The sequence below is a fragment of the Mus caroli genome, chromosome 16 (genome assembly GCF_900094665.2).
Source record: "Mus caroli chromosome 16, CAROLI_EIJ_v1.1, whole genome shotgun sequence".
Classification (NCBI taxonomy): domain Eukaryota; kingdom Metazoa; phylum Chordata; class Mammalia; order Rodentia; family Muridae; genus Mus; species Mus caroli.
In genome coordinates this window covers 87,199,142-87,219,610 of record NC_034585.1, presented here as the reverse complement: position 1 = coordinate 87,219,610, position 20,469 = coordinate 87,199,142, and the positions used below count along the sequence as shown (strand labels likewise).

The following is a 20,469-nucleotide window of genomic DNA, read 5'->3' as shown; positions in this document are numbered from 1 at the left end:
AAACAGCAAGACAATCTTTATCTAAATAATCAGTTGTTCCCCAAACCACAAATAACAACAGGATCCGAAAGCCACCAAATCCGCACAGGACAGAGAGAGCAAGAAAAGACTGAGGCAGGGGATTTCTGTTTGCTTGTTTGTTTGTTGTGCTTATTTTCTCCTACAGCCCCTCTCTGCTAAGCTCTGCTCAACTGTTTCCTTACACAGCCTGGGGGAGGGCAGGTGGAGGGCAGGAAGGGCATAGCTCAGAAAGTTTAAAAAAAAAAAATTGACATCACTTAAGTCACGTGATTGGCAAGAGCCAATGGCGGTGGGCTGTGGAAAGGGGAACAGTTAAATTTGTAATTTGGGTTGTGTGAAAACTTCTTTGGACCTCATAAACAACCACAGAACCACAAGTTGGGTAGCCTGGCAGTGTCAGAAGTGTAAGCCCAGCACAGTGGTCAGCAGGCAGGACGAATCACACTGAATGCAAACCACAGGCTTTCGCAGAGCGGTGAGCAGCTCAGCCCACAGCATAGGCGGTGCTTTCGTCTTTTTTTTTTTTTCCTTTTTTTAATCTTTAACAATTTGAATATTTGTTTCTGCAATAATTCTTTCCCCCACCCCCACCCCATAGGACCCATGGAGTATCAGAGGTGTTAGGGTTGGGGGTAGAAAGAGACGTGGGGAGCCATGGTGGGAAGTGGGGTCAGAGTAAGTGACCTTTCTTGGTTTTTGCTCTGAAGGTGAAAGAAATTATAGAATCCCCCGCCTTCAGGAGAGGTGCGTTTTCGAAAGGAAACAATGGCTTCAGACAGCATTTTTGAGTCATTTCCTTCATATCCACAGTGCTTCATGAGAGGTGAGTACGCTGGTCTTTTTTTATATCTGATTTTGCTCAGCTTTGCACAGACTAAGATGGCAGCCCATGGACCCTCCGGTGCCTGCCTGAAGTCCCTGCCTGCTTGTGGGGGGGAGGAATTCAAACAGAGGCTGTTGACTCTGAGACCACGAGATTATTATTTGTCAGACGCCGTGCTGCGGGGATGTTTTAGAAAATGCTTAGGCTGTTGGAATATTTGGTCGCTGGGTGAAAGTTGTGTCAAGTGCTCTGAGCCGCTCTCAGTTAAAGTCCCAGAGATTAGAAGGCTGGCGCGGAGGACACTCTTTGGATTTTATCTGGCTGTGCCTTGCCCTGAATGATTCGCTTGCACTTACTCTGATGGCAGCAAGCTGTCTGGCCCTGGTGCTGAGTTTGGCTTGCCCTTGGGTTTAGCAGGCTCAGTACTTAGCTGGCCGGAAGAGCCGGTGCCAGCAGAGTGGTCTCCGAGAGGCAGCTCACAGGTATACCTTGGATCAGTGCAGAGATTTCAGGGCCAAAGTGGCAAGTCCACAGAGGGCAGGATCTGGGCAGACTCGTTCTGGGAAAAGCCATCAGAAGATGCTGTGCTGTGGTTTTTCTTTCAGCCTCAATTGAAAGAGGCAGCCGGCATTGCTCAAGACAGAAAGCCAGCAAGTTGTGGTACACAGTCTCTCTCAGAAAGAACTATGAAGCCATTTCCTAAGTCCACGCACTGTCACAGCAGAAATTACTAGATTACAGACTTATGGGTTGGCACCACGTAGGTCCCTGAACCTTCCTGCCTTTTTTACAGCAGTCTTATGGAACTTACAAAGCTGGAGTTCAGCCATAGTGCCCATGTGTGCTTGTTGGGTCTTTCAGGATAAGGACTGAGCTTAAGTAAATAAAAACAGTGGCATAAAGAGCTCACAAAGACGTGGCCGTGTATCAGGACGTGTAGCTTGTGGTATGATGCTCTGGCAGAGCTAAAATGGAGTGGGATGGGATGGGGAAGAAATCATTTGTTTTCTGGATACAAATTATTCTGCACACCCAGCCAGTATCTGTGAATCATTATTTATTCATACAGCCAAATGAGTAGGGGAATGCGAGGGCTTGCTGGCTACTTTGTCACAACAAAGGCTATTGAGGTTGTGATGGCTCATCTATGCTGAAACGTGAAAACTGGAGGAAGGCGTGTGTATGTGTGTGTGTATGTATGTATGTGGTGTGTGTATGTATATGTGTGTGGTATATATGTATGTGTGTGTGTGTGGTATGTGTGTATGTGTATGTGTGTGTGGTGTGGTGTGGTGTGTGTGTATGCATATGTATGTGTGGTACAAGTGTGTGTGTGAATGAGATGTGGCATGTGTCTATATGTATGTGGTATATATGTGTGGAGTGTGTGTGTGTGTGTGTGTGTGTGTGTGTGGTGGCACATGTGTTTGTAGGTTTGGGGGGTGCATCAGGATTTAAAGAGAAGGAAAAAAAGTAAGTCATTAACCAATTTCAAGCTTTAAATTAAGGGCTTCCAAGCACTCCCGTGCTGGTGACAGAGAAATCTGAGTGAGGTTGACTCATGGGGACAGGTCTGAGTCATGTATCATCCAGTGTCCTGCAGAGAGTTAGGCAGAGACAGCAGTCTCAGGGGCCCCTGGTGAGAAGCCACCAGCTGCTCACTGGCTGTGTTTCCTCCCGGCAGCCAACAAGCTAAGGAAGCCATCTTTGAAGGAAAATTCCTGGCTTACTCTCCTCTCAATGCATGCTCCGAACGCTTGCTGTTTCCTATTAGATGACCTCAGGAAGACAGAAGCAGAGAACTCTGAACATTCCCCCTGGGCAGTAGGTTGGCTGCAGCCTGTGCTGCCCTCCTGGCAATCCCTGTATGAGTTCAACAGAAAGACAGTTAGGGATGTGGTAACAGGGAACAAGCCTTCTGCCTGCACCACCTGCAGCGCCTGCACTGGCTAGGGAGCCAGAGTCTGTTCATATTCAACGGGCTACCTTGGTCTTATCAAAACCCAGAAACAGATCAGAAGAGTGAATGCTTACAGTGCAAGCATGGAGATCTAAGTTCGAATCCCTAGAACCTTCATAAAAGCCAGGTGCAGTGCTGTGTTCCATCTATAACCCTGGCATTCCTGTGGGGAGACAGGAGTTAGAGACAGGGGCTCCCTAGAAGCCCATAGGTCAGCTAGTCTGGAGTACATGGGTAGCACCCAAAACCAAAGAGACCCTGCCTCAAACAAGGTGGGAGGTGAGGACCAACTTGTAAGGTTACCCTCTGGCTTACACACACACACACACACACACACACACACAAACTCTGTGACATGCATGAGTTCACACTCCCCCACATGGATTTGCACACATGCACACAGCATGCATATATCACATACATACACAGGGGTTGGGTGTTTTCTTTTCTTTTGTTTTGTTTAATTAGCATGGTTCATCTGAAAAGGCCTCACTTCCTCCTCTGAGCAAATTGGAACTGATGGAGGGAAAGGGGTTGTCAGAATCCACAGGCTGATAAATAACTCGGAGGCTCGGCTCTAGAACCTAAGGGAGCTCTTGGCAGCTCCCTTGTTAATATTATTCCATCCTAAGGACCTGTCAACACAAGGGTTTAAATGGCCCATATTGGCTATCCACGCCACTCATGCTAGCCAGCACCGCGGCAAAACTTTGCTTCTTTTTCTTCTCACTTGGACCCAGCTCCAGACCCCACCCCCTTCACCGGTCTGCAGTCTCCTGGCCCCCCACACCACAGCCTGCCACTCCTAGGGCTCCTCACTGGTGGCTGCTTCTGCCTGTAATTTACAGCCTGTGCTCCCTCCTGAGCAGCCACTGTGAGCAGCTCACAGGCTCACAGCATCTTGTTTTCCTCCTGGGATGGTACTTTATCAGTCCCGGCAATCCTCGCAGGAGGAAACCTGTAACTCACTTTCAGCCTGATACCACTGTGGAAACGGGAGAAAACAGAGATGGGGAACCAAGCAAGCCATTGTTCCCTTTCTCGTGAGAGTCGGGCCAGCATCTGAGACACTGGCACGCAAAAAGAATGTGGTCTACCACAGAGAGCTCCTCTCCCCCTCTATCGCCCCACACCAGGTTCCCACTTAGTCTGCCTAAGCAAGACGATAAGACTCGACTGAGACTCCCAGGAACTATCACATGTGGTTGGCGACATGAAACTCTTGCAGAACCCCAACTTGGTCCCCGCAGAAGGTGCAATGAACTGCATACAAAAGATGACTGACGCATTGGGGAGGGGTGGGGAGGGAGCTGCTATACATTTTTCTCCTTTTATTTTTTCAAAACGCCTCAGGCAACCTTGCTCTTAGAAGTGGCTTAGTGGTCTAGGCAAAGCCGGAGTGCCTGCGATGCTGAGTTCCTAGAACCACGGGTAGAAATCTCAGCAGTGTGGCTCTGTGCCTCGAGTCATCCGGCAGAGCTGTTCGACAGGAATCAAAGAACCGAGGCCAGCTGTGTTCTCCTGTAAACACAGAGTTTACAACTGTTTACAAGCATGAAGACACTTCCTCTCACACCACTGAAGACTTAGGTGACAGCCAGCCCTAGATGGAGCTATGCGTGGCTTTGTCCACCATGCAAAACCTGTTAGTGAGTGAGCAGGCTACTGTAACAAAATACCACAAACTTGGTGGCTTAAAAAGCAGAAATATGTTTCCTCATGGTCTGGAGGCCAGAAGTTTGAGGTCAAAATATCAACACTTTGTTGTTGTTTTTGTGTGTGTGTGTGAGAGAGAGATCTGTCTCGTTCACTTACGTGTTGCCTCTTTGGGCTCATGTTTCTCTTTCTCTCCTTCTCTCTGTCTCTGTTTGACTCTCTCTCTCTCTCTCTCTCTCTCTCTCTCTCTCTCTCTCTCTCTCTCTTCTTCTTTATTTAGCCCAGGCTGATCTAGCACTCACTGTGTNTTTGGGCTCATGTTTCTCTTTCTCTCCTTCTCTCTCTCTCTCTCTCTCTCTCTCTCTCTCTCTCTCTCTCTCTCTCTCTCTCTCTCTCTCTCTCAATGGTTCAATATTTAGCCCAGGCTGATCTAGCACTCACTGTGTAGCCCAGGATAGCCTTGAATCAAAACATTCTTCCTGCCCAGCCTCTTAAAATTACCGAGTCTTAGAATTGCTGGAGAGATTTCCCAAAGCCAGCTCCTCACCTCCTCGTAGAAGGTCATCAGACAGGGCATAGCACACTCTCATACTTCCTGATTGCTTCTAGAATGTTCCATACCCAGGACAGTCACATTCTGAGGAACTTGCCGTTAAAACCTGAATGTGTGGACTTGTGTCCAGGAATAATGCAGCCCCTGACATGGTGTCTTGGCAAACCTGCCTCCTTTGGTCCTTAAGGAGACCAGCATGAAGCAAGTGGCCAGATGGATCTCTGGACATTTGAGACTCAGACCCTGCCATCCCTGTGAGATGAAGTTTCACATCTGAGGCTGCCTACGCATTATGAAACTATTTTTTTAAGGTTTTTTTTTTAAATGATCTAGGCTCGTCTTCACAGCTCTCGCCCCATACTCTTTCTGTACACTGAGTCACACTTGACAGTGACCTAATGGAAGCCCAAGAAGGTCAAGCTTCAGAAGAGCCTGAAGAACCCACCATCTCCACCCTGCTCCCTCTAGCAGGATTGCCTTGTGCCTCAGTCGGACCCCAAGGACATCTTGCCAACCTTGGCTGAGTGACAGGGGGTAGGAGGACCCTGCAGAAGTTCACATATTAAGTACAGGACAGGAAGTGGTTGGTGGAACTGGAGGGACGACTTTCTGTGTGACACATTGGACAGGAAGTGGTGGGTGGAACTGGAGGGGCGGCTTTCTGTGTGACACACTTGTCATAAGCGTAAGGAGCTGAGTTTGAATCCCCAGATCATACATAAAAAGCCAGATGCTCACATGTGCAATCTCTGTGTTCCTGTTGTGATAGGAGGTGAGACAGGAGTTGCCTGTGTCTTCCACAGGAATGCCTATGTACACACTCACACACAGACACAAGGTGTGCACAGACACATTGTCATAAACATGGGCATGCACAAAGAGGAGAGGACAGTGGATAGATGAGTGGATAGGCAAGGATCATCAGAGAGCCTCTCAAAGCAGTTAGAAGCAACGAGATCCCTCTGTGTTCTGGAAAGAGACCTAAGATGAGCTCAAGAAAGTTGTGGCCCTTTGCTGGGAAGCAGCAGAGCAAGGCTGGCTGGGACTGGGACACAGCAGGGCTGGTGGCTGCTGCTGGGATGGAACAGGGCTGACTGAGGCTGGCTGCGGCTGGGACACAGCAGGGCGGGCTGCTGTTAGCAGAGGCGGCGATGGGAGATTTGCAGCCTGAGTGCACTCAGGTAGCTCCACAGGATGGCTCTCTCCTTTCCTCCCTTCAGTCGAAGCCCAGGATCCCTGAAGCTCCAGTTTTCTTGTTCCGCTGTTTGCTTAGCGAGTGGTACTGTTGGTTTTTCAGAAGGTGCTTCAGTTGGTTTTACTTGTTTGCTTGAGACTTGAGACTTGAGATGGGCTCTCGCTCCATCACTGGAACTCGCTGTGTAGACCAGGCTGGCCTGAGACTCACAGGGATCTATCTTCCTAATCCGGCAGTTCTCTAATGACCCTTCTTCGGGGTCGCCTAAGACCATCGGAAAACACAGATACTTACATTAGGATTCATCACAGTAGAAAAATTACAGTTGTGAAGTAGCAACGAAAATGATTTTATGGTTTGGGGTCAGCCCAGCATGAGGAGCCGTGTTAAAGGGCCGCAGCGTCAGGAAGGGCGAGGACCGCTGAGCTGGGTTAAAGTGTGTGCTGGTTGATCTGGAAACAGTTAAGGTGGAGAATTGAGTGAATATGATCAAAATAGGTTTTACTTAATTCTCAGAGAAGTATTAAAATATTTTTTAAAGGAATAAAAGGCACACACCACCATGCCTGACTAAACCTCAGTCTTGTTATCTTGCCGTACAAACGGTTAAAGTACTGAATGGCCCATGGATGAGTTCAGCTCCTCTAGAGCAGCGTTAACAGTGGTTAGCTAGCAAAGATCTGGTTACCTAAGACAGCAGCCGCTAAGCTGGCTGACCTGTGCTAGCCACTCAGGGAAGAAGTCTCTCACAATAATGATGGAGGGCGCCAGGAAGGCTCCCTGGAGGAAGTGGCAGAATTTCTAGAAGTAGGGAAGATAGCGGAGGAGAGAGTGGTCCAACAGAGATCTCAACATGGAGCTAAGGAAGACTCTGTACACAGAGACACAGGAGGCAAAGCGCTAATCAGCTCCCACCCTTCCTCCTTGCCAGTGACCACAGGAGGGGAGAGGCATCTCAGAGTCCACTGAACATTGGTGCAATTTCTACAGACCCAGCCAGGCTGAGCCTTGGCTCAGAACACAGGGAGAGCAGAGGCACTTTTTTTTTTGAGAATCTGGGTGTAGCCTTAGGGTCTAGAAGGCTCTTCTAAAGAAAGCCATTTTGCCTGTTGAACCACATGCAGGGTCTCTGGGACTCTGACAGCCAGTGGTTTCCTCTTCTCCTCCATGATATTTGTCATTGACAAGTCTTTGTCAAAGCTCAGAGATAAAGGCTCCTGGGTTCTTGTCTGGTTGGGGCCAGGCGGGGAGGCCCACACAGGAAGTTCAGGCGTTTCTCAGGTAACTTCCCAGTGACCTAGATGAGTCAATAGTGAAGCTCTGTCTACTCCGAGTTCTGCAAAAGGGGTTAGGAACATTCTAGAAGAGCTAGCTGCCCAATGACCAAGTTCCTGTGTGAAGTCTTTGAACTCCTTAGAAACCATAAAACACATGACAGCTTAGCAATGTGAGCAAGGTTTGTTGTTGTTTTAATGTTTTACGTTGGTATGAAAAGTTTTGTACCATTTCATGTGCAGGAGATATGGACTGAACGTGCTTTAGTGTACAAACATAGTATTCACCCCACAGCTTTCCCACAACTCCCATCCCCTGGTCCCCACTGTCCTTTCTCATCATGAGCCACCAAACACCGTGCTTTTTCTGCCTATAAGAAGCCTCAAACTTAGACAAGATGTTAGGTCTTTTGTGACATTATTAACCCTGCAAAAATACAACCATGGCACCCCTCAAGATGCAGAAAAGGAGTGTCTCCAGGCCGGTGGGTGACGGAGCCCACTTTGAAGAGCACTTGCCTGCCATGCACTGAGCCCTGGGCTCCGTTTCTAGCACTACAGAAACTGGGGGAGGTGGGCACATCCTGTTTTCCTAATATTTATAAACATGAGTTCAAGATATACTTAGGTACATGGAGTCTGAGGCTATCCTGGGATACAGAGACCCTGTCTCAGGAAAGAAGAAAAGGGAAGAAAAGGAAAGAAAAGCAGGGGAGGGGACGGGAGGGGAAGGAAGGGGAGGGGAGGGAAGGGGGAATGTGTGTTTTCTTTGACGTCTTTGGAGACAATGGCCACCATCAGGAAGTGTTATGATGGAAGCCAAGGATATCTCACATTAAATGGGGTTGGGTCTGAACCACCTATCACCATCCACATCAGACAAGCTCAGGCAGGGCTGCTGTGTTCTCTTGGGCTATCTCAGCTTCCCGATGTCATCTCCTCTGCCCTCACTTTTCTCCATCTTCCTCTCTGCAGCCCTGATAACACTGACTGGTGCCAAGGGGGCACAGCACGGAGATGAACACCGTGCCCAAGGGTGCCGGCAATGATATGTTTTATTACAAGGGGAGAACCAAACTTTTGCTTGGATTCCTCAGTGAACATGTGCTGGCTGCACATAGAGGAGAAGCTGACCACAGCAGCTCGTGCACACAAGGCTGGTCTGTGTGTGGAGCCAGCAGCCCAGACTGGTGCACAAAGGACATAAGACATCCCTGTTTTGTAGCCCACCAGGCTGTGCCAGGGCCAAGATGGCTGAGCACCTGAGGCCCTGTGTAGGCAGAAAAGTGTCAGCAGGCCTCTGCATCATATGGACTGGCCTTGTTGTTTAGAAAGGGAAGTTTCATTTATATTTTTGGTATATTTTTCAATCTATTTGTTGAGAATTTCATACACCTCTACCATGAAATATACTCAAACCCACTCCCTGTTTCCCTTCCAGTTCCACCCATATCTGCCCTGGAACATCATACCTCCTCCCAACTTCCTTCCCTCTTCTTCTCTTTATTGATTGCTTGACTGATCGATTGATTAATTGTGCATATTTAAGTGTCTGAGTGTGTGTGCAGCCCCTGGAGCTTGAGCTAGAGTTACAGACAGTTATAGCTATTATGTGGGTGCTGGAAACTGAGCCCAAATCCTGGACAAGGGCACTGAGAATTCTTAACCACGGAGCCATCACTGGAGAGCCCTTATTTTCATTTCTAACCACCACCCACTGAGTCCACTTTGTCTTGACCGTATGCGTAGGGGAGCTTGAGCAACTAACAATGACCACGCCCACAAAGAATAGTGCTCCCTCACTACCCATCAACCCCAAAGAGTTGTTCGGCTAGGATTAAACCTCCTTAGCCCTCTCAGTTTGTGCTGGAAGTGTAATGAGCTGGATCTTAGGTGGATCTTGTGCAGGCAAGCAAGAAACCATACCTGTGGTGGCCACGCATGCCACGTCCAGACAACAACCCACATTTCATGGCGCTCCTCTCCATTATTTGGCTCGTAGGTTCTTTCTGCTTCTTCCCCTGTCTTCCGCAAGTCTTGTTGGGGCCATGGTGATGGGGAAGGAAGCTGATTTTAAAAAATGTCCCTTCTAGGGATGAACATTCATCTCTCACTTATTCTCAGTGCTTTCTGAAGTTAGGAGTCTCCGCCTTAACTGTTCCCTGTTACAAAAGAAGCTGCCTGCCCGGCTTCGAGAGCTGCTGAGAAATGTAACTATTTAGCAGGCAGTTTGGCAACATAATAAACATCTAGCAAAGGAAGAGAAACATGGGATGCAGAAGGCAGGAATGTGAGGATGGTCCAACATCCAGTGGTTGAGCTCCCGGGCAGACCCTACCTTCCTGTCTTGTATCTTTGTTTTCTAAGCTGACTATGCTCTACGAATATGATTGGCTGTCTCTATACCAGGGTTCCCCGTCTGTGGCTTCAACTAGCAACAGAAGGGGAAAATACTGAGGGAAAAATTACATCCGAATTGAATATCACACTTGATTTTTTTTTCTTATCTGTTTTCCCTAAGCAGTATGGTACACCCTCGTTTGCATGGCCTTTACATAGTGTTAGATATGAAAGTCATTGAGAGGTGAATTCGCATGTCTAGAAGGATGTACATAGGTTCTATGCAAATATTATAACATTGTAAGAAAGACTTTGTCCTCTATAGGGGTGGGGACACTTGGACCCCTCCCTTTACGGGACATCAAGAGGTAGCTGTGTTCTCACAGAATCTCCAACTTCCTCTGTGGTTCTCCTCAGAAGTGGCAGATGGAGGCTGAAGTGGCTGTTTACCCTTGATTCACTAAGACAAGGCAGTCATTGGTAGGGGAGGGAGCTGATTCAATGGGAAACAAGGTGTGACAATTTACAATGTCAAAGTTCAAAATCATACTTAATCCCCAACTTGCTAGCGATCCGATGAAAAGATTCCCATTAGAACCACTACCATTGGCCAGGGGCTAACGTGTGTCTTCAATAGATTTATTTTGCTTCTTATAAAATAATTTTCCATAGAATCATTATAGAATTATTTCCATCTCTTATCTCCCCCTCCCTCTCTCCCTTCCTTCTTTTTCCCTTTGAATTTTCTTCATGTTCCCCTGTGGCTCGGGTGATAGAACCCAGGGCCTTGTACACACTCTGGCCCTTATTCATACCCCAGCCCTCTCTCTATCCCTTAATCAAGTGAAACTTAGTTTCAAATGACTTACCATCAATTTACTTAAAGATGTTTTTATTTTACATAGAAATAAAAACTAAAAGATAATAACCATGGAGCGGCTCTCTTTCTAGGATGGTTTTCATCCATACCTCATATGGCAGTGAGGGGGAGGTTGGTTTTGCTTGGTAATTACTGGCCCTGCCGGCTTCCGGAGTCTGGATGCAAATCTCTCAATGCCTCGTTTAAAGAAAAAAGAGAGGAAAGAAAGAAAGTCCTTATTCTGTTTCCTTTGAGACAGGAAATAATACACACCTCTCATTTCACGTTGCAGCAAGATGGGTGCTCATTTTGATAACTGTTGATGCTGTACACTGCATACCCTCCCATTTCCGACCCCTTAGGTACCTATTTTTGCACAGGCTTCTTTTAAACCAATCATTCTCCCAGACATTTTATCTACCTCCTCCCCCCAACTCCAATAGAAACAGTCACAAAAATAGAGTTCTGAGTTTCTTTCTTGGGTTGACTAGTCTAAAGACTTACATCCACTGGTCCAAATGTGAAGCCACATTCTGGTGGTTCTAAATCAAGCCTCTATGTGTGTGTCAGCCAGGGAAACTGTGTGCACAGGCAGGTAGGGGTGAGCAGCTCTCACAGGAGGACTCTTTGGAAGGGACTTCTTTGAATGGAAAATGAAATAAGACTGCTCAACAAACCAAACTGCCCAGGAAGCTGCTCCAGGAGGCAGCATTTCCTCCTTCCTTGCAAGTTTATCATGGTCACGCAAGGACAGTATTCTTCTGAAAATGTGACAAAGAAGGGCTTCTTTAGGAGAGCCCAAAGAGAACTCTAGCAATTGCTGTTATGCTCAACTTGCAGAGAAGAGTGCGTGGTAAAGAGCAAAGGGAATCAGGCCCCACCTAGTGGCTTAGGCCTTGTCTCTCAGCCACTTGGGAGCTGAGGCAGGAGGATTGCAAGTTTAGGGTCAGCTGGGTAAGTTAGTGAGAAGTCATCTCAAAATACAAAATAAAAGAAGAAGAAGAGATCTGCTTGCTAATCAAGAGCAGCCCTGGTATGTGTGAGACTTTTGGTTAAGTTACCAATACTGAAAAAAGGAAAGAAAAAAAGAAAGAGAGACGAAGGAAGGAAGGAAGGAAGCAGCCCTGGTATGTGTGAGACTTTTGGTTAAGTTACCAATACTGAAAAAAGGAAAGAAAAAAAGAAAGAGAGACGAAGGAAGGAAGGAAGGAAGGAAGGAAGGAAGGAAGGAAGGAAGGAAGGAAGGAAGAGTATGTGTCCGTGTATTCATATGTGTGTGTTTGTATGTGTGCATGTTCATGTGTGTGTATATGTCTTTCATCTGAATGTGTGTATTGCACCCTTGCATGTCTGTATGTGCCACCTTCCCCATAGCTGAGTTTCTTATAAGCATGCCAAACAGGCATGTTACTGGTCAGTGAATGAGCACTTGCCTTTTCCTGTAAAAAATTCAAAACATAGCTAGCTGTCCCTGGTCCTTTCCTGGACTACAGCCTCCAAATGTACCAAAGGCCTTGGCTCTGCCGCCATGGTTTCTGGGAGCAGCTTTAGCACCAGCCGCTGAGGCTAGCTTCCCCCACAGTCTGTCTGCACTTTGCACACCCTCTGTGAGCCGCATCTAAACAGGTCTATCTCACCTGCTCAGTGTCACAGCCGAGTCCCCTCTGACCCACCTTGAGAAAATACCATTTATAAAGTCTGAAACCCCAAACCCATACAAGGACTGGAGGAACTCTGAGAAAAGGAACATGGTCACAGCCTTGAGCATCAGCTCCCTTCGCTCTCCTCACAGTGTGGCTGTTGACAGGTATGACCAGAAAGGCCATTTGCAGTTTTGTAAAGGTCAGTGAATGAACCATGTATCCACCGCTACCTGCCCTCAGCTTCCTAGGGAATAAAGGAAGTCAGCGGTCGTGCTAACCAATTAGGACTCTCATGCACCGGGTTTCCACAGAGCAGTGCAGGAGGCCATGCTCAGCGCTCAGTCAACCACACTACCATTTTTTTCTTTTCAAAAGTTTTTGCCTCTCATCTGCTTCTCATTGTCAAAGCAAATAACTGGGGCACAGAGTTAGAGGAATCTGTCTAAAGTCCAAATGACCAAAGACATTGAACCATGAGATGAGATACTATTCCACATGGTGACACTTTATAGATACGTGTATGTTTCATATATAGTTTTGTGCGTGTGCGTGTGCGTGTGCGTGTGTGTGTGTGTGTAAAATCTATATTTTTTTTGTGTGTAGCCTCACAATGGCTCTGCAGTTTCATTTGACACTTGTCACTATGTTATAAAGCTGTAACTATGTATTTTTCTTAAATAACTAGAAAGAGAGATCAGAATGTTTGGGCAGAAACCTTCGCTGGAACCATTTCACTGTGTGTGTGGTGAGGGATGGGCATGTGTCTTTATGTGTGTGCCAGGACAGTGTGCATGCACATGTGTGATGTATGTCTGCAGAGGTCAGAGGACAATAACAGCTGTACCTCCTCAGATACACTGCCTGGAGAGAGCCAAGTAGGTAAGGCTGGCCGGCCAGTGAGTCCCCTTCCACAGAGACTCTAAGCTCACAAGCTCATGTTACCATGGTGCCTGGCTTTTTATTTGTGGTCTGGGGATTGGGCTCAAGTTTTCATGCTTACAAAGCAAATACTTTACTTTTTGAGATTTGTCCCTAGGCCCTGGATAGAGTAATTTTGGGGAAGCTGCGTCAGCGCTTTGGGAGATTGGCTTATCAGAGGTCTTATCTGAGTCTTACCCTCTGTCTCTCAGAGCTTTGTTAACACTATATCTGTGTGATTGCTACAGTTCGAGCCTCTAAAGAGTTAGCAGACATCAGTAATCCTCTGCCTTGGTCAGACCCCAGAGCCCGTTGCAGGCCAAGCATCTATGTGAATACAAACACTAAGCAAACAACATGTAAGGTCCCTGAGCTGTTGGCACGTTCCTTAGGCTCATGATAGGAACATGGGTCCCATGGAGACTCCATCTCCCATAAACCCAGCACCGAGGATACATCCATCTGTTCTTTGGACTACCGTGCTCTTAAGTAGCTTGGTTTGAATGGGTGTCTATGGTGAAATTTAAAGCAGCTCTCGGAACATGGTCATGGATGTAGAGAATGGGGTAACCTCCGGATTGGGGAGGGGGTGTTGTTGAAAAGCAGGAGAAGCTGGCATAGAAATTTTGAAACAAGACTATAGTTCCTACTCTGAACAAAGCTCGGGGTTCCTGACTCATGAGGCCAAAAATACCTTCTCTCCTCTCGGGAGAAATGAAGCTCTCCCCTCACACCACCGTCACGTGCACACGGGCCAGCACTCAAAATGGACATGCCTCAGGGAACCCACCAGCACTCTCGGGACACACTGACTTAGAGGAAGCTTTCTCCATGGGCAGCAGGAGTACCAGCCACCTCAGGCTCTTAATGTTGCTACCAAGCCTGGCAAACTGTTAAGCAGGCCCACAATCTTCGCATAGGTCTTTATTTATATGTGACACGCCCACACCACCACTGTTGTAGAATCTGCATTGTAAAGCACAGCTCGAATGAAATTGAAAAGCTTCAAACACAAGTCGGGATGTCCTTTCCCACCCTTCTGAGGACATCCCTGAATCAGAGAATCCCTGAATCCTCACAAACCTCTGCCTCTCCTTCAGAACTTCCATTTTTCCACTCACAGGACCATTCCAATCATTCCAGCAGGGATCCAAGAGGGCTCAAGTATTCTGGACCATTAGACCCTCTTCAATGGGCCATCCTCAGAGGGAGACTAACACACAGAGACCTGGGCAGACAGGGGCCTTGGGGAGGCCTTGCACCCAACCATTGGCTCCTATCCTCTTGGGGAAGGCCTTGCACCCAACCATTGGCTCCTATCCTCTTGGGAAAGGCCTTGCACCTATCCATTGGTTCCCACCCTCTTGGGGAAGGCCTTGCACCTATCCATTGGTTCCCACCCTCTTGGGGAAGGCCTTGCACCCAGCCATTGGTTCCTACCCAGTCACTAGGATCTACTACCAGAGTCAACTGGAGCCATGTTTTCACCTTTTGGAGTCCCATTTGTAAAGTAAGGAAATGACCCAACCCTTGCAGACCTATCAAAAGGCTGGAGATGAAACACACACGACGGGAGATACCCAGAGAATGTCAAGAAGTAAGTAACAAGCAATTGTGGAGACTGCCGTGGATCTGAGGCAGGGGAGCCGCCTCTGTTACCTTCAAAAGGTGGCTTTGTGGTGTTTCCTGGAACCGTGCACCTGAGAAGGAGAAAACAGCCCATTCGTCTCAGTCTCTGGTAAAGTGAGTGCCCCAGGCTGAGGGTTAACTTAAATCCATTTAAACTAAGCTTAGGGCGACAGGCGTTCCTTGAGCACCTACTAGGTGTGAGACAAGTACACTTACAGCATTGAATTCTTCACATGACCCCATGAGCTGTGTTCTCACAATGACCCTTCTACATAACATGCAGCGCAAAGGAAATTACCTGGGGTCAGACTGCAGGGACAATGCTGGCCCAATCCAAACAGAAGCACTCACTGGGATACAGAGCCCAGTGTCTGCCTGCAGAGGTTACACGTGGGTTTTAAGGACGTCAATGTGGGTCTGGGGATGTTGCTGCTTTGATAAGATGCTTTGATAAGCATGCACAAAGCCCTGGGCTGGATTTCCAGCACTGTCAAAACTGGGCTTGGTGGTCTATACCTACAGTCGTGGTACTCAGGAGGTGGATACAGGAAGATCAGAAGCCTCAGGCCAGCGTGGGCTACATGAGAAACTGGTCTCCAAAACCAAAACCAAACCAAAACAGTACAAAAAGACTGTCTCTATGACTCTCAAGGAAGTCAAGCCTTTTGGAGACAAAAGCTTGCCATGGCTCCCATATCCTGAGGACAGTAGGGTCAGCTCTGAGAGGGTACTGTTCCCTCTCTTGAACTTCTCTGGTGTTCCTAGATGCATTCAGTGGCCTAAGTTCTCTCCAGGGCAGGCCGTGCTTCCTGTCTTACTGTCCACACTTTCAGGCTCTTCCCCAACACAGCTGCCCTTTGAGGGAGACTTTGTCTTCCCCTAGGCTCCCCCAGGGGGCCTATGCTCCCCCAAGCCAGCAGCACTCAAGCCTGAACGTCCATCCTGGCCCTCTCAGCATGCTGGGGACAGTCAACCGTTCAGTGTTCCACAGTAGTCCATGGCTTTTTTCAGTCTTTAGATCCCTCAGACATAGAAGGAGGTGACATTTTGGACATCTTTGTGACCCAACAGGTATCTAATAGGGATGCTTTCATTTTATGTCCTTTGTCTTTGTCCTGAGAACATCCCATGAAAATCTTTAAGAGGAGTTTGTGGAAGTTGTTCACATCAGACCCTGCATTTGCCTGACCTTGACCCGGAAGGCAGCTCTAACTTGTCTGAGACTCTTTTCTGACCCCATGCTAACATAGGCCCTGAGACCTAGAGAGTGAAGAGACTTAGAGAGTCCACAGGATGTCCCATCACCAGGATGCCCTTCAAAAATATAGGAAGCTCTGGGAGCCAGCACCCACATGATCCTGACTGTGACCTCTGACCCTGGCCAGGGTTTGCACAGAGCCTTACACCAAACCCTTCATTTCATTATTTCGGTGGTTGAAATAAAGACTCTAGCCGGAAGCAGTTGACTCAGCTGTGACAGCAAAGTGGGCCTGCGAACAGGACCTTCCTGTCATCGCCTGCCAGTCACACAGCAAGCACTGATATGCTTCCCGAGGGAGAAGGGCTTGGACATGGTAGAGCTTTCTCTAGAAACATTTATCACCTCGAAAGTCTGGTGGCCCATCCTGCGATCCCGCTGTGGGGCCTTGGTCCCACTGAGTCCTGAGGTTTGCGGATATGGTGTGCTTTCTTCCTTTGAGCCACACTTGTTTCAGAGGCTCCTCTCTCCCTGACATCCGTGCCAGGGATTACCAAATTCTCGCCAATTCCCTTCTGGTCTCTGCTGGCCCCCAAGGGAGGATACCTTAGCGATGAGTCCCCCTGCCAGCTCCAGCAGCTGGCTCTGAGAGACTCTCTCTGTAGATGCTAGGCGCTGCCAGCCTCTAATTGTTGCTGTGCAAACATCTTGATGGGAAGAAATTAAAAGGTGCTCAAGCTAATTATTATCCCGTAATAAAAAACAGTAATAAAATAATAAAGCTCCGTTGGAGAAGGCCAGGGCCCTGCTTTGCCTGCGCAAGGCTACGATAGACTGGGAAATCAAAACCCAAGGCTCGAGGAAGGCACTTCGAAGCCCCGCTAGCCCTCCTTATGATCTTTCTGCATGTCTGTGTACACCCCAGGGCCAGCCAGCCAGGTGCCCCTGCTTCTCATCTGCCTTCCTTTTTCCTCATAGTGGTGTCTGCTGTTACCTTCAGTCAGAACTTAGGACTTGCCTGGGGAGTCTTCCAGCAACCCGTAATGGCAGACTCTGAACTGAAAATCAGGACAGAGTTAACACACCAGCTACTTCTGTGTAAGTGGCAGGTTTGACTCTAAACAGTCATAGAGGTAACAGTGATCTTGGACATGTGCACGTGTGTGTGCTGCGTGCATGCACACGTGCACACACACACGCTCACAAGACACAAACGACACACACACACACATACCACATCCCCACACACACATACCACACACACACTCACAAGACACACACTAACAAGACACACAATCACAAGACACACACACCACACCACACCCCACTCACACACACATACCATACCTTACACACACACACACACCACACACCATTAGCAGCAGGAAGGTACTGCCCGTTGGCATGATCCCTCCCTGACGCCTTTTGCCTCTGCTCTTAACTCCTGTAATCAACAAAAAGGAGAGACACACAATTCAGCTGTTGGAATGTAGGCTGCTCAACTTTTGTCTTGAAGAGAGTGTCAGACTAAGCAGCCCGAGTCATGGCCTATATACAGGGTCGGTGTCTCTGATGGTTCGTCCTCATTGTCAACTTAAGGGAAAGAGGACGCACCATAGAAATGCACCTCTGGATAGGTCTATGAGTGTGTTTGCAGAATAAACATGTTCAAGAGAGAGGGCCCACTCAGCTTGTAGGCAGCATGTTCTGATGAGAGTGGGCCAAGTCTTGACAAAAGGAAAAAGTGAGCTGAGCCCATCACCCATGTCCCTCTGCTTCCTGACTGTGGACACAGTGGGCACAGCTGCCTTGGGCTTCTGCTGCCAGGCCTTCCTGGACGAGTTTCATGGTACCCACAGACTGAGCTAAATAAACGCTTCCTTCCTTCCTTAAGATGTGTCTGTCCAGTGTTTGTCACAGCAACTAGAAGATTAACTATAACAGTAAAGTCACAGGACGAGTCCTAACAATTAGTCCATTTCCCCCAGGCCTGGGGACACGTGTGCTCTGTTATCTGCTCCAAAGGACATTTTTTTAAGGGACTACATATGTGTAGACAGGCATCTTCTAGTTTTACCCAAAAATAGTATTTAATATTTTCCTTTTTAACAGTCAAAGGAATATTTTTACATTACATTTATTGTGTGGTATCTGTGTGCATGTGTCCATACTTGTTTCTCTGTGCCTTTGTCTGTGTGTGTGTGTCTGTGTGTCTGGGTGCTGAGTGTGGGTACATGGGTATGTCTGCATGTGTGTGTGTGTGTGTGTGTACACATGTGTGTGTGTATGTGTGTGGGCATGTGTGCTTGTGGGTCAGTATATCTGTGTATGTACATGTTCTGTGTCTCTTTGTGTGTCTGGGTGTCTGTGTGTGTGTGTCTCTGTGTGTGTGTTTGGGTGTGTGTGTGTGTCTCTGTGTGTCTGGGTGTGTATGTGTGTCTCTGTATGTGTGTGTATGTGTGTATGTGTGTGTGTGTCTGGGTGAGTGTGTGTCTCTGTGTGTCTAGGTGTGTGTGTCTGTGTCCGTGTGTCTCTGGGTGTGTGTGTCTCTGTGTATGTGTCTCTGTATATGTGTCTGTGTGTGTGTGTGTCTGTGTCTGTGTGTGTCTGTGTGTCTGTGTGTCTAGGTGTATGTGTATCTGTGTGTGTGTGTGTCTCTGTGTGTGTGTGTGTGTGTCTGTGTGTGTGTGTGTGTGTGTGTGTGTGTGTGTGTGTGTGTGTGTGTGTGTGTGTGTGTGTGTGTGTGTGAGTCTGGGTATGTGTCTGCGTGTGCCTGTGTTCCTGTGTGTCTGTGTGTGCCTGTGTATGTGTGTGTGTATGTGTGTGTGTATGTGTGTCTAGGTGTGTGTGTATCTGTGTATCTGAGTGTGTGTCTCTCTCTGTGTGTCTGGTTGTGTGTGTCTGTGTGTGTGTGTGTTTGTGTGTGTGCTGGGTGTATTGGTTACTTTTCTCATTTCTGCACTGGAGTGTCTCACAGGAGCAGCCTGAGGAAGGACGGGTGTATTTAGCTTACAGTTTGAAGGTTCAGTCCCTCACAGTGGGGAAGGCATGGTACCCAGAGCTCGAGGCAGTGGCTCCCTCTGCATCAGCTCAGGAAGCAGAGAGAGGCAAATACTGGTGCTTAGCTTCACAGGCTCCTTTTTGCTAAGTCCAGAACACCAAGTCGTGATGCTACTGCCCAAAGTCAAGGCAGGACTTCTCACTTCAGTTAACCCAGCCTAGAAACCCCTTGACAGGCACGCATTACTCCTGGCAAACACTGGAGCTTGTCAGTTGACAACACTAACCGTCAGATAGGGTGATACACGAGTTTGATTTTCAGCTGTTAAGGGACTTCCAAACTTTATTCCATAGTGGCTATACTGATTTGTATTCATACCAGCAGCACACAGTGGGTCCATTTCTTCATATCTCTTCAGACCCCCCCACATTTCCACAGCTATGGAGTCTCTGGAATGTTTAATATCATCTGTCCTAAAGATCCGAGGTGGCCTGTGATTGAGGCTTTACTCTGTATTTCCCTGACAGTTAGAGGTGTTGGTCAAATTTAAATACACTCCTGGGCCATTTCGTATGTCTTGGGGAAATAATTTTTCCAAGTCCCCTGCCCACATTTTGATCTGGTTATTTCTTGTCTTGCAGTCAAGTTGCTGGGTTCTATGTGTATGCAGAAGATGAAACCCTTAGCAGAGATATGATTTCAAATATGTCCATATGTCCCCTGGTTCATCAGGACACCTTTTTACCCTGCTAATTGCTTAGTTTACTGGAAAGACTTTCCAATTTGCTACAGTCCCGTTTGTCTATTTTCACGTTGGCCATCAGGCCTTTAGGGTCTCATATGATGAGTCTTCATCCAAACCAAAAGCAAGAGGCTTCTGCTCCTTTGAGTGGTTTGTACCCACAGTTCATCTGTTGCTGGTTAATTGCTTCATCATTTTCACTCTTTCTTTAGATTCGGTCTTTCTAGCAGGCCTGTTCATTCAACTTCTTTCTCGCTTCTTAGGTCATATATGATGGCTTTGCAGAGTAAGGTTCCTTATCAGATTTCTTCTACAACAGGAGAGTGCCATACACCTCTGGTTTATAACAAGGGGAAGGAAGCCATGTGAGGACAGAAGGGTGACTTATCAATGTCTGGAGTTGTCTGTGGTTGTCACAACTCAAGTGAGAGAGAGGAGGGGGAAGATATTAGCAACAAATGAGTAGGTGAAGTCTAAAGATGCCACAACACACATTCAGTTCATGGGAAAACTCCAAACAAGAAACGTTCCACCCAAAGGAGGACAAGGAAGAGAAGTCCAACCTCATACAATCACCAGGATTACAAGGGAAAGATTTTATCCTTTATACTCCTCCAATTCCATTTCCTAGAAAATAACACACACACACACACACAC

At 47.6% G+C, this 20,469-nt stretch overlaps 1 protein-coding gene across 2 annotated transcripts in view; it reads left to right on the top strand.

Annotated features, from left to right (window-relative positions):
• The first annotated feature begins 366 nt into the window (after window positions 1-366).
• The window catches only part of Runx1 (RUNX family transcription factor 1), a 223,697-nt gene continuing 203,594 nt past the window's right edge, over window positions 367-20,469 (top strand). Inside the window, exons 1-2 of one of the 2 annotated variants that reach the window (XM_021184936.2) lie at window positions 367-496; window positions 729-844. In XM_021184936.2, the coding sequence (XP_021040595.1) occupies window positions 787-844 (58 nt within the window). In that variant the 5' untranslated portion in view covers window positions 367-496; window positions 729-786. The remainder of the gene's footprint in view (window positions 497-728; window positions 845-20,469) is intronic. The other variant, XM_021184937.1, reaches the window with a different exon arrangement.